The 13,721-nt window shown below is 37.3% G+C and overlaps 1 protein-coding gene and 1 pseudogene across 1 annotated transcript in view; both read right to left on the reverse strand.

Moving 5' to 3' along the window:
* Positions 1-2,566: 2,566 nt before the first annotated feature.
* On the reverse strand, positions 2,567-2,685 carry LOC112480949 (annotated as a pseudogene).
* Positions 2,686-12,212: 9,527 nt separating this feature from the next.
* LOC112480611 overlaps positions 12,213-13,721 on the reverse strand; it is a 12,408-nt gene continuing 10,899 nt past the window's right edge. Inside the window, exon 4 of the mRNA XM_025047769.1 lies at positions 12,213-12,824. Within this exon, the coding sequence (XP_024903537.1) occupies positions 12,483-12,824 (342 nt within the window). The 3' untranslated portion in view covers positions 12,213-12,482. The remainder of the gene's footprint in view (positions 12,825-13,721) is intronic.

Below are 13,721 nucleotides of genomic sequence, written 5' to 3' on the forward strand. Positions count from 1 at the left end.
CAGTCCCCACGATAAAGTAAACTACCCTCTCCAGTGTGGGTGGGCATCCACCAATCAGTTGAGGGCTAAATGCAATAAAAAAAGCAGAGGAAGGAGGACTAAATCCAAAAAAAAAAAAAAAAAAACAGAGGAAGGAGGAATTCACGCCTACAAATTCTATCCAATAATCCCTCAATGACATTTATTACATTAAGACATCTTTGAATAAAGAGCCAAGTAATCAAATCAGAGGCATTAAAAATAAATTGATCAAATTCAAGAATGACCACAGAGGCTTCCCATTCAAGACGACAGACAGAACATTTATATCTATGCCCACCCAATGGTCCTCTGAAATTACTAAAAATGGTATTTTTAAAACTATGCATCTGTAAATGTGCCATCAGTGGTTAAGAAATATTAAGGAATATGTGAAAGATATAAATGAATGGGATAAAATTGATAGAAAAGGAAAAAGAGGAAACTGTATCTGAAGAAATAACATACTTTCAAGAGGAATCAGATCTTTGAGGAAAACAGAACAAATAATACACTAAGGTGAATAAACCCAATTACTGAGAAAATAGAAAACATTAAGAAAACATTAAGCCAACTCAGAGAAAATAGAGTTGGCTTAATAAACAGACTAGAATTTTAAAAATTGCCACCAGTGTCTCAGAGAAATTTTAATCTAAAGGATATTAGGGTAAAATTTTGGAGACGTAGGTCTCCTGTCCTTGGATAGGATTTATACCATTAGTTTCCCTGATTCTCAGGCCTCTGAGTTTGGACTGGAATTATATCACCACTTTTCCTGGATCTCCATCTTGCAGATGACAGATAGTAGGACCTCTCAGCCTCCATAATCTGTGAGCCAATTCCTCATGATAAATCTCTTCCAATAAATAAGTAAATCAATCAATCAATCATTCAATCAATCTTATTGGTTCTGTTTCTCTGAAGAACCATAATATAATCATACTCAAATATTTCTGAACTTTCGCCTTCTCATCTTATTGTTAAGGGAATGCTATAAAAAATATATGTTTATTACAATGGTCCATGACTATTGGTATTTTAGAATTTCTAAGAGATTCCCAAAATAAAAGTTTGTAAAAGAAAATGAATTTTCTAAGATGAAGAGAGATTCTTGAACTTGAATGAAGAGTGGAAGGATATAATAAGTGAAATCACTAAAGCTATGTAAAATGCAAGGGATTGCTATAGTTCAGTTGTTCTCAATGTATAGCCCCCAAAAGGCAGCATCAACATACTTGAAAGATAGTTAGAGGTTTTTGGCTTCAAACCAGATTTACTGAATTAGCAACTCTGGGGGTGGAGCCCAGAAATCTGTTTTAACAATTTTTCAGGTAATTCTGATGCAACCTAATGTTTGAAGACAAATCATTATCTCTATTTAGGATTTAATTTATTGCAAATGCCAGTGTTTTTCATAGAGTGGGATGTTTTCTATGTGACCACAGTGAGTTTCCATGTATCATAAAGCACTAACCCGCAAGCAAAGTTTACTGCCTCTCTAGCTAAAAACAGGGCTATTAGATTCCCTTTCAACTTATTCTTCTTCCTAGAGTGTTACAGTATGTAGTACTTCCCTTTCATCTGGGCTTTTTTTTTTTTTCTTTTTAAAAAAGTTCTGAAAAAAAGTTCTTGTGATTTAACTTAATGAGAAAGTGAAGAGTTTGGAAGTTAATCCTTCTTTTTTATGTAAAAAATATGTGAACACCACTACTCTTAATCTCTTTTGCATTTTTATTCAGTAAGCAGTAGTTGAGTCTCTGGATCTTTCATAGCAGATCAAAGATATAACCCTAGTTTTATGACTTTACTATCACAAGTACCAGCTAAAACTAAGCTATATACAAGCTGCCTCTGAAGTTTAGCAGTATTTTAACGAATTGTTAAGATTGTTTCTCCAGCAATTATTTCTATGTCCATGTGTAAATGTTTTGATGTTGATTTTTCCCTTAGCAAACATTTATTTATCACCCTGAGCCAAGCACTGTGCTAGATGGTGATAATACCACTGTGACCATGACTGGCATGGTCCTGTTACCTCAGAGCTTAAAGTTTGGTGGATAGATGGACAAGAGCACAAGTAATTACAATACAGTGCGTTAAGTGTTATGATAGGTGAATAAAGGACACTATTGAAACTGTTCTCAATAAAAATGCAGCATAATTGCCGTCTTGCCGTCTTGAGTGATTTATTGCTCTTGATTATAAAATAGGCTTGCAAGACAGAAGCTAACGCCTACTCATCCTTCGGAAGGCAGCTCAGATTGTTATGTCCTCACATCCTTCAGTGAGTCTTCCCTACCACCCCACCACCCTGCCCATTACATCTGTAGTAGGGTCCTTCCTACATGCTTCTATCAAACCTGCATATATTTCCATTACAATACTCTCATGCTACATTCCAATGGTCTATTCAAATGTCTGTCACCCTGCTATACTCTAAGCTCCTGGAGAGCAAGGGCTCTATCTTATTTGTCTTCGCAATTATCTATCTATCTATCTATCTATCTATCTATCTATCTATCTATCTATCTATTTATTTACACACACACACCTACAGCACTCGGTATTCCTAGGTAGTCTCTCATCCAAGTACTAACCAGGCCCAACCCTACTTAGCTTCCGAGATCAGACAAGATCGGGCACATTCAGGGTAGCATGGTTGTAGTGTCTTTGTAATTCTAACACAGTGCTAGCATAAGTACCTTTTTGTACTTTTTTTAATTGTGTAATTTAGGCTTTCCTTTACACTATGGATCATTATTATAGTCTCTATAATCTTGAAAAAAATTTTTGGTTTTTTTTTTTTTTAACTGATCTTTTCACTGCTAGAAACATGACCTCATTGTAATACCTTCCCACCAATATTGATGCTTATATAGATGTACCTTAATAGTATCTCAAAATTGGGATCAGCAGCAACTGTTGCTGTGGAGAACAAATTAATTTCTGAGGGAAAGGGGAAATAATGAGAATATTATCTGGTATATCATGCCGACCTACCTTAAGAGAATACGGCATGTTGACAAGTTGCAGAAGTGATGACCATAGCATCTTTTTGGGGAAATATGGGGAAAAGAATATATGCTGATTGGTTAAAGTTGTAGACTGAAGTGGGCATTTATAATTTCTTTGACCACTGAGCACCTAAACTCTCTTCCTATTTAAAGGAAATTCCCCATTGCGTGAGTCTTGGTGAGTACTCGAGCCCTAATTTCATCTTAAATCCAGAGTAGCCAGATATTCCCTCTTCCCAGCCCCAGCAACGAGGGCATGAACATAAAACCTAAGTGTGGCTAATCAGAATTGGGAATTTGAATCTGAAGCGAATCATTTAAATGGATAGGGATTGTTAAAATAGGTTCCTGGCAACCAGTGGGTCCAGTATGGTGTCAGTCTATCAGTATCTTTACCTGTGGGTGAGTCAGCAGTAGTATCCTAACCAAACTTGGATGTGACCTTGTTGTGGTTCCTACTGTCTGATTGCCCTTGGTTCCTGCCTGTTTTTTTTAGCTTGGTTCTTTAGTCTTCCTGTTGATTCTATGAGCTATTTGATATTCTGCCAATAAATTTCTTTCCTGCTAAAATTAGCCAGTCAGTTTCTATTATTTGTGACCAAGAACTTCATCTTTATACTGCTTTGCCCAAAGTGCTTTGTGCTTACTCAGTAAATAATTGTTGAATAACCAAGTGGCTATCATTTTTTATACCTTGTCCAAGTATGTTTTCTGTGGGATGATATCCCTAATTTTATTTAATATAAGACAGAAGAACATTAATATTATGAAATGTGAAAGAACATTTTCTGGAATGCATATGTTCTATAAGACAAGTGATACCAATGAAAAATTTGCAGTGCAACAGGAAGGTAGAGGGCCTCTGGCAAAATCACATGAAGGCTGGGGAAGCAAACACAGGATCGAAATCCCTAAACCCATCCTAAGCCAAATCCCTCTTTCTAAAGGATGAACAGCTTGTGTTTCAGCATGGTATTTGTTCACTGATCCTTATCCACAGCGAAACCAGGGTGGCAAGTCTCCCAAAGACTTTACTCGGCCCTAAAAGCTTATTTATGCTCAAGCCCCAGGTTTGTGAGGATGTGCTGAGAAGACTAAAGGGAACTGTTGGCTTCAGGATTTGAGGCTTGAAGATTTTTGTATTCTAGGAATATGGCTAGATTGTGAAAGTTTTTGTTGCTGCATGTTTTCTTCTTTCTTTTTATTTTTTTCCTTCTTCCACAGCATGTTACAAACTACTTTTAAAGATTTTGACTTTTTTTGTTTTCAATTATATAGTTTATCATTTTATTACATTTATTTATGGAAAGCTTTATCTCCTATACCTTGACATTGTAGTTTACATTTTATCTTCACGATATTATTTTTTAATAGAAAATTATCAACATATTGATTGTATTTGTTGATTTGACTATGTAAGAAAACTTTCAAAGTGGATCTAAGATGGTCGATTATTTCTCTCTGAAATTTACCAATTATAACTGAAAATACTGTTTTTGAGTAAAGCTTGTCAAGTGTCAAAGGAATAATGATCTTACATGGAACTTATGTGTAAGTCACATATTATCTACCTATAATTCATTTGTAGTTCTTTTCACTGCTCTTATCATTTGATACTCAGAATAGCAATCTATAAGTGTTCCTTAAAGCATCTAGGAAATTTCCATCTTTCATGCATATAACATTTAAATTTAACTTTCATGTGGTTCTTAGGTGTTATGTTTTAGAATAACATGCAGTTCTGCAGTTGTTTTGCTGTTAAAGCATTCTTAACTGATTTCCATATCAATCGATTCTATGCCTTGTTGTAATGTAAATAACTCCTAATGATACAGTAAACTAGTGTTTGCTCTTTAGTAAACAGCTCTATCAGTGACTTTTTCAAAGACAGTGAAGGCTTATCAAGATTATCAGTATCAATGTCTGCCAGATTGTATACATATATTTTTTTCTTGGGGGAAGTTTTGGTTGATTTAGCCTTTACTATTTCTCCGATGACCAGATCTACACAGCCTCATAAAATGATCAGGCTGAAATGTTTTTTTCTGCTTATTTGTCTGGGGTCTTGCTGACTAAAGACTCTAAACTCTGTTAAAGCAGGGACAGTGCTTGTCTCGTTCACTGTATTTCCAGCACCCAGCACGATACCTGGCATACATCAGATAAGTTTGTGAAAAGAATGGAGGAATGTTAATAGGCTTAGCAGTTTCTGTTTTCCAGAGACCGCCAGTATAATATTGACCCACTGTGATGGTTAATTTTATGGTCAACTTTATTAGGCCAAGAGATAGCCAAATAGCTGATAAAACGTTATTTCTGGGTAAATCTGTTTCCAGATGAGATTAGCATTTGAATCCATAGATCACCCTCATCAGTGTGATGGGCACCACACTGAAGATCACCCTCATCAGTGTGGTGGGCACCATTTAATCCATTGAGGGCCCAAATAGAATAAAAAGTTAGAGGAAGAGCAAATTTGCTCTCTGCTTGAGCTGGGACATCCATCTTCTTGGCCATCAACCCACTGTTCTTGGGCCTCTAGACTTGGACTGAGACTTACACCAGTGGATTCCCTAGTTCTCAGGCTTTGGATTTGGACTGGTACTACATCACTGGCTCCCAGAGCCTCCAGCTTGCAGATAGTAGATTATGAGACTTCTCAGTACCATAATCATGTGAGCCAATCTTTCATAATAAAACTTTTTCTACGTATCTATATATATCCCAATGACTCTGTTTTACTGGGGAACATTGACTTACACACCCACCTATTTGAAACACAAATTTCCTTGAGGTTCCCAATTTACTTTAGCCTGGCTTTTTCCCTCATAGCTTAGAAGTATTGCTAGCATTCTCTTAGTTCCAAGGTGCCAATACCAGACCATTTTACTCCCCTATCAAAAAAAATTTCTCTTGATTTGGTTCTATATCAATCCCTCTGTATCATTTCCTTCTTACCTTCCTCCTCATCATCTTTTTCTTAATTTTCCACATTTGTCTAGGTTTTTGTGCCAAGCTCACCATCTTCCTCTCCCACCCAATTCCTGCAGAAATTTCAACACTTTCATGAATGATCCATTGACTAATATAGTCTCATGGTTGTGTGGTTTATGTTACGGCTTCACTTCCACTCAACTTCAGCAGCTCACTTTGGATTGACTTTTTGGGCCTTGTCCTCACCTGGAACTAACTGATACACTTGGAATCCCCTCCTCTTCAAATATACCCTTGTATTCTGCCAGTCTTTACCTATTTCTATGAGCCTGATCTTACTGACACTGTGATAATCTTTAGTTTTTTGATCCCTCTCCTTTTTCTGATTCTATTAGTCTCCTTAAAATTATTTCCTTACCATTCAGTCCAGACCCCACAATTCTCACTTCTATCCCTCTTCTACCAGCAACCTTAATTTACCCTACCCTTTCAATGCTCTTCAGCACCCTGCAAGCCTGGAATTTTGGACTCATTCATACCTATATTTTATACTTCTTCATCCAAGCAGGGTGAGTGGTACTGAGAAAAAAAATTACACAAAATGTAGGAATTAGTATCTCCATAAATATGGGAACCTGCTCTTAACTAAACTCTCAAATCCTATGTACTCTTCCCCAGCTTCTCTCATTTCCTTTGAAGACTGTCACAGACTGTTACAAACTTTCGCTTTTTTAAAAGCCCCTCTCTCACTTTCGGAAAATGGCTCTGCTAACTTTCCATTTCACTGAGAAAGTAGAAATGATCAGAAATGAATTTTCCTAAACTCCTCCATAGCACTTCCCTCCCCAATACAAAGGCATTTGTTTCTATTCTTATCACTACTTCTTTCTCCTTTGCCTTCTTTCCAATTCACGCAAATTCGTACTTTGGACTCAACACTTTCTTTTCTCCTCAGGGATTGAGCTGCCTCAATTATCTCCTCTTTCCTTTCAGTTCTTGTGCTTAGTTTATAGGCTGGAGTCTCACTCACTTAAAAAATGAAATACCAAAGTACCCTCCCTTGACTCTGATTCTCTGCTACCTTCACCCTATCTTCTATCTTCTCTTTACAGAAAACCTTGAAGTCTCTATTTCCTTGCCATTTCCCTTTTTTGCTGTTTTCGTTATTTCAAAGGCCCATCCACTTTGTAACCCATTAGACTCTGACTTAGACCTCCACCATACTATCAAAACTGCTTTTGCTAAGTCACCGACGTCTTCTTAATTTCTGAATCTAAGTCACTTCTCAGTATTTATCTTCCTTGATTTCTTTGCTTTATTTTTTGTACTGTTAACCACTCTCTGGAAACTCTCTTCTTTTTTTTTTTTTTTATTGTACTATTCTTTCCTGTCCTCCTTCTAATTCTCTTAGAATCCTTGTGGGCCTTTCTACCTACGTATTTTTGCCTCCTTTTTTACTTTATTTTTAAAATTATACTTGACAATGTTATTTTAATTTCAGGTGTACAACATAATGATTCAACATTTATATACTTTATGAAGTGATCACCACAGTAAGTCTTGTAACCATTTGTAACCATACAAAGTTATTATAATATTGTTGACTATATTCTCTATACTGTACGTTATAGTCCTGTGATTTATAACTGGAAGTTTGGACTTCTTAATCCCCTTTTAAAATATTGATGTTCTCTAAGATACCACCCTCAGATATCTTCTTTTTTTACTCTATGTACTCTCCTTGAATAGTGTCTTTTGTGATCATAGCTGCAACTATCACCTATATATCAATAAAACCCAAGTACAGGAGGTTGACTTTTTCTGAGGGGGTTAGGATCTAACGTCAATGTGAATGGCAAAAATAGGGTTAAAATTACCTTTGAAAAAATCTCCTCTTAAATACTGTATACATGATTTTGAATATATATACTATCAGTCAAGAAATCCTACACAGCCAGTTTTCCTCTGCTATTGGAACAGAAGGTTGTTTCTTGAGTTGAATACCAGATGAAGTTGTTGGCTTGCATTTAAGGGTCACGTTATAAGAAAAATATGTTTTTGTTTTTTTTGCCAAGCATATATAGCGGAGTGAATATAAGTAAGAACAGAATACAACTCCACTATATATATTTTCAGCCTGACCTCTTCCATGAGTTCTGGACTTATACACCAAACTGCTGACTGGATATCACCTTTTGGATATGCCAATCCAGATTGTTTTAGTTAGATTTTGGAAAGCCGAAGGAACTAGATAACTCACATTCTCCTTAGCAGAGGCATTTACTGAAAGCATACAGTGATGTGACAAGGGTACAGCTCACATGTGGAATGTTTGCATGTCATCTGGGTTGGTGTTCTTATTCCAGGCAGATGTCCCCTAGTGCCATATAACAGCCCATACCCCTGTCTGCCTGGCTGGAGCCATAGGCAACTTCAGATTGGAATGTCTAGGCCAAGCATCACACAAACCATTAACCTCCAGCTAAAATTCATAAGGACCTAAGAAGGCATTGCAATTCTTCACTGGTCTTTTCAAGGGCTGTACTTCAAACATTGGCTATTACATCACCCTATAGACCATCAGTATAAAGGCATCATGATGAAACAGCACAGCAAAATCCCAGCATTTCCCCACTGACCAGACTGGATATCTGACTATTACAAACAGGTTGTGGTGTTTGTATTAGGAGCTAATATCACAGACAAGTCTATATGGCAATAAGCTTTAACTCCTCTTTATCATACAAACCAAACAGTATAAATAATTAAAAGGATCATAATACAAAGCGGTCAAGCATCACATAAAGAATGTAGCAACACTACTCAACTGTGGCCTGTTTGATTCCACATTTAGTATTCCAACAACATGTAATTACAATGAGACTGGACAATTTTCATGATGTCCTCTTTCTTCCTGTTATTATTTTCCATAATATGTCTTTTACATATAGAATAAGAATATCTCTTTATATCCTTCTATAATCTATGCTTACATATTTACCCTATCAGCCCCTTAATTTGAGAAAGACTGAATCATCCAGGAACATTCTCCATGGCCAACTCTGGGTTGCAGAAGGTAGGAAATTGCACATTTGGAATGTCCCATAATTGTCCTTTAACCAGCCATCACATTTTGACCTCTTTACCTCCATTGTTATTCCCTTTACAGAACAACAGGATATAATTTATATCCAGATAACATTCAGTAATGTTAAAATCATAAACAATTTGCTCCTATTTAAAATCACAGACATCAATGTTAATTTTTAAATTGGAGATAGCATTCTTTATTTGTAACACATTGATAATACATTATTTTTCCTTAAATTTGAAATACCAAAAATAGTATAAAAAAGAAAAGTCATTCATAATTCTCTTACCTAGGGATAGGTATTATTAATTTTTAGTTACAACCTTTTACTATTTTTTCCACAGGACCATAAATGAGGTCATACTTTAACATACTGTTTTATACCTGGCCATCTTTCCATGTTAGAAAACACAGATTACATGATCATATTAATATTTGTATTATTCCATTGGCTCTATGTATCAATCCTATAAATTTGAAAATATATATCTTTTTGTTCTCCACAGCTCTGAAAAGCTGGGATTATTACTGATTTCATTTTACAGAAATATAGGTGCTAAGGTTCAGAGAGGGTGACTGCCCAAAATTTACATACCAAATAAGTGTCAGAAACAAAGCTTGTTCTGTGACTTCTTGACTCCAAATTGGTGTCCTTTCCACAGTGTGCCTCCTGTCTCTATAATAAGATAATGCAGATGAAGGGGCTGGGCAAGAGCACATTACTGTTATTTATTTTAAGAGGCAGCCTAAAGGGAGTCATTGCCTCAGGAGCAACTTCTGATTTGGTCTGAATCTAGGGCAGTTTCCTGAATTAAATCTGCACAAAGGCTTCTGGGGCTGCAGACTGAACTTGTCTTAATGCAAAAATTATTATTAACAAACCAGTATCAATCTCCAAGTGAATACTACAACCAGAATTAATTCCTGATCAGTAAAGACAGCCATACAACATTAAAGAAAACAGGTCATTATTAAACCAGGACACTCAAGTTCTTGCTAGCATAATGGCAGACCCTGGGTTTTTTCGTTGGTCTTGTCTCATTACCCTCCTGGAATTTTCTTCTCTGGCTGGTGAGTAGAAAGTCTAGCTGGGGAGGACATCTTGTTGCAGAGTTCTAAGGAATCTAACTTGAGGCCCAGAATACAGAGTGTTTGAACCAAAAATTTTGAAGAGCTTATGAGATTCTGTAATTACTTCTGTATTCTCCACGCAATGCTTTCCAAAACAATAGACTCTGGATATAGAGTGCTGCAAATATCCTGTTGGACTCTTTTTTCCCCCACCCCCAAATAAGCCAAAGGTTTCTCACATTCTATTATCACAGTCTGCTGTTGATCTACTTTCTCATTTACTTCTTGGGCTTCATACCATCTTGGTCAAGATTTTGGTTTGCCTGGCAACTGTCTTCTTATACCTCCAAAGACCTTGGACTGCCTTTCCTTTCAGAGGTCCTGGACGCTTTAGTGAGACTTGAGACTGAAAGTCTACAGTGAGAATTCGTTTCTATGAGGTTCTTAGGTACAAATTGCCAGGCCTCTATTAAAATTTGATTTTTTGAAAAAGATAAAATCGTGACTTTTGTGCAGATATAAAAAATGGACAAACATTAAAGAATTCATTTCATTCATATAATTTGAAGAAACCAGGCAAAATGGGACAGAGCTGATTTTTCCATGGATAGGATGAGGGAGCCAATTATAATCGCTATCAGATAGGACAGAAGTTATGTATCTGTTACCTACAACTTACAAAGAACAATAAAATAACTCAAAGGCAATGACTAGGCTACAATCTAGTAATCCGGAAAGGTATGCTAGAGACATACATAGTTTTTCCTATATCCCCCAAAATAAAAGAATATAGGGTCCTCCCAAACAATTCTAGTGGGGAGAAAAAAAAGACAAAAAAAAACAAGCATCCTGAGTAATATCAGATCACTGGCAGAGCGATACTTTTCAAACACTGAATTCCTCTGACAAATTTAAAAACGCAAGTTATAGGTATGAAATGCCCTCAAATAGTAAAAAAAAAAAAAAAAGAGTCCAACATTAGAAAACAGACAGTAAATAACAAAATTAACTAAAATATTCCAACTTTTTAGATTATTTCCTGAAACATGCCATACCCTTCATGGTACAAACTAGACCCTCAAGCATAGGATCCTTAAAATACCAGCAGTTATACAATCTTGCTGTTATATTATCGTTAGCTACAGCAGATTCTACATTAACTTTATCCTTTGCTATTAAGACTTTTACAACTAATTTTCAGTAACCTTCGGAAAATTTCTAAAAAATTTTTCTTAGGTAACACAGATAATTAAAGCATTATAGATTGTTATTAAAAATTGACAATCTTCCATACAGTTTTTCATACAAATATTTAAATCCTTTAGTTTCATGCCAAAGTCCCCAACTTTATATATTGTAATTACATATGTCTACTACTAAAAATCAAGTGAAACATTCAACAATTTCCAAAAATGTTTAATTCCACATATTAAAGCACAAAATTCAACTGAGTAAATTTGAAGATCTAATTGGCTTTATTAAGTAATTCATGAGTTAGGCAGCATCCCATCTAGCAACTAGGACTCTTTGAGAAGTTGTACAAAATGAAAGGTTTTTACAGCCAGAAGGAGGGTAGGACAAGAAAGTTAAAAGAGTGGATTATTTTAGCAAGGTTACCTTCCCTTAAGGGAAGGTAGGGTGTTTTATCAGGCAGATTACATCACTAATGCTGACCAGGAAATTCCAGACTGATTGATTTAAAATTCCACTCCTGGGAGAGACTGAAACTGCAGTTAGGTTAGATATTAAGTCTTGGTGGGCTTAGCAAAAGTGAGTCCCTTTTGGGTCCTTTGTTTCTTTTTAACACATAAAAATATGTTAAGTTTGGCAACAAAAATGTCTCTAAATTAGAATCATCAAATTAGACAAGCTCTTGTTGTGGCGCGATCAATTCTAAGACCCACGGAGCGAATTGAGATGAATTATGAGCCTTTATTAGCCGGCTGGCGACTGACTCTCTACCATGCAGGGTTAGAGGAGATCAGCCCTGAGCTCCCAAAAGAGGCAGCTCATAAAGCCTAGAACCACACCCTGGTTTAACATCAAACAAGTAAACAGATTAACCACACCCTAGTTAACATCAAACAAGCAAGCAGATTACAGAAGCAGAAGTTGGCTGTTAGCATATCTTTGCCCCTAAACATACCCTTAACATTCGCCACTGGTTTTTTTAGAATTCAAATCATTGATTCCTCAACCTGGAGCAGTGGGTATTGAGTTCTGAGAAGCATGAGTTTCACTGCCTGCACCCTTTTTTGACATATGTAGGTTAACAGTAGGTCTAATCCTCTCCTATTCTGTCAGGTTTCACCTAAAAGTCATACAAAGACCCCCTTACTTTAGGACGGAGAGAATTAAGATGGTCCAGACTGGACCCTTGATAGTCTTATCTTTAGTGAGTCCTCTGTCTGACGCAGGGTCCATTGTTCTGATGTCTGTGGTGGATGCGCAGCCTTGATCCTGGTATGGTGAATCCAATGACGGCGTCCATCTACCTGGACTGAGGTGGGTGTTGTGAGGATGACAGGGAAAGGTCCGTCCCAGCGGTGCTCAAGAGAAGCAGGCTGTACCTTCTTTACCCAAATCCAGTCATCAGGACTGTGGCTATGAGGTTTAAGTGACTGTCCAGGGGTCTCCCGGGTGGCGGAGACTAAGTGTCGAATCTCTTTTCTTGCCAAGTGTAGTGCCTGTAAGGTCTTAAGTAGTGAGAAATTGTGAATTTCAGTGGCCTTTTCTGCCTCTATCTTGGGTAGGAGAGGTGGCGGTCTCCCAAAAGTGATTTCATATGGGGTGAGGCCTTGGAGGTAAGGGGTATATCTCACCCTAAGAAGGGCAAAGGGGAGGAGGCTCACCTAGTTCTCGCCAGTTTCAAGTTTAAACTTGGTTAAAGTTTTTTTTAATGTCCTGTTCATTCTTTCTACCTGGCCTGAACTCTGAGTTCTATATATACAGTGTAGTTCCCAATTAATACCTAACATTTTGGCTAAGGTTTGACTTGTTTTGGCGATGAACGCCGGGCCATTGTCGGACCCCAGTGTTAATGGCAAGGCGAATCGGGGTACTATTTCTGATACTAATTTCTTAGCTACTACCTGAGCAGTTTCTCTCTTAGTCGCGAAGGCTTCAGTCCATCCTGAGCAGGTGTCGATGAACATGAGTAGAGACTTAAATCCAAAAGTTCCAGGGATTATTTCTGTAAAGTCTAATTTCCAATGTTCTCCCGGGGCTTGGCCCCTGAGTCTTGATCCAATTTGTACTTCCACAGGAGGCCCAGGGTTAACTTGGGCGCAAATATGACATCTTGTTGTTACCTCTTTGGCAGTTTTGTATGGCCCTGGGATATAATAGTCTCTTTTCAAAAGTTCAATTAACTTTGTCCCTCCTAGGTGGGTGCTCTGATGGACTAGTGAGACTAGTTCTCGACCTAGGGCACCGGGTACTAGGGTGCGTCCATCCGGGAGGTGGATCCACCCAGTGGGTCCTTCTACCTGCTTTAGCTTACTGCGTAATTCAAGTTCCCCCAGGGGTGTAGATGGGTGAGTCTGAGAGCATCCTGGGGGGCAGAACTGGAAGAATGTCAATAGGCCCCACTG

The sequence above is a fragment of the Pteropus alecto genome, unplaced genomic scaffold (genome assembly GCF_000325575.1).
Source record: "Pteropus alecto unplaced genomic scaffold, ASM32557v1 scaffold20, whole genome shotgun sequence".
NCBI lineage: Eukaryota > Metazoa > Chordata > Mammalia > Chiroptera > Pteropodidae > Pteropus > Pteropus alecto.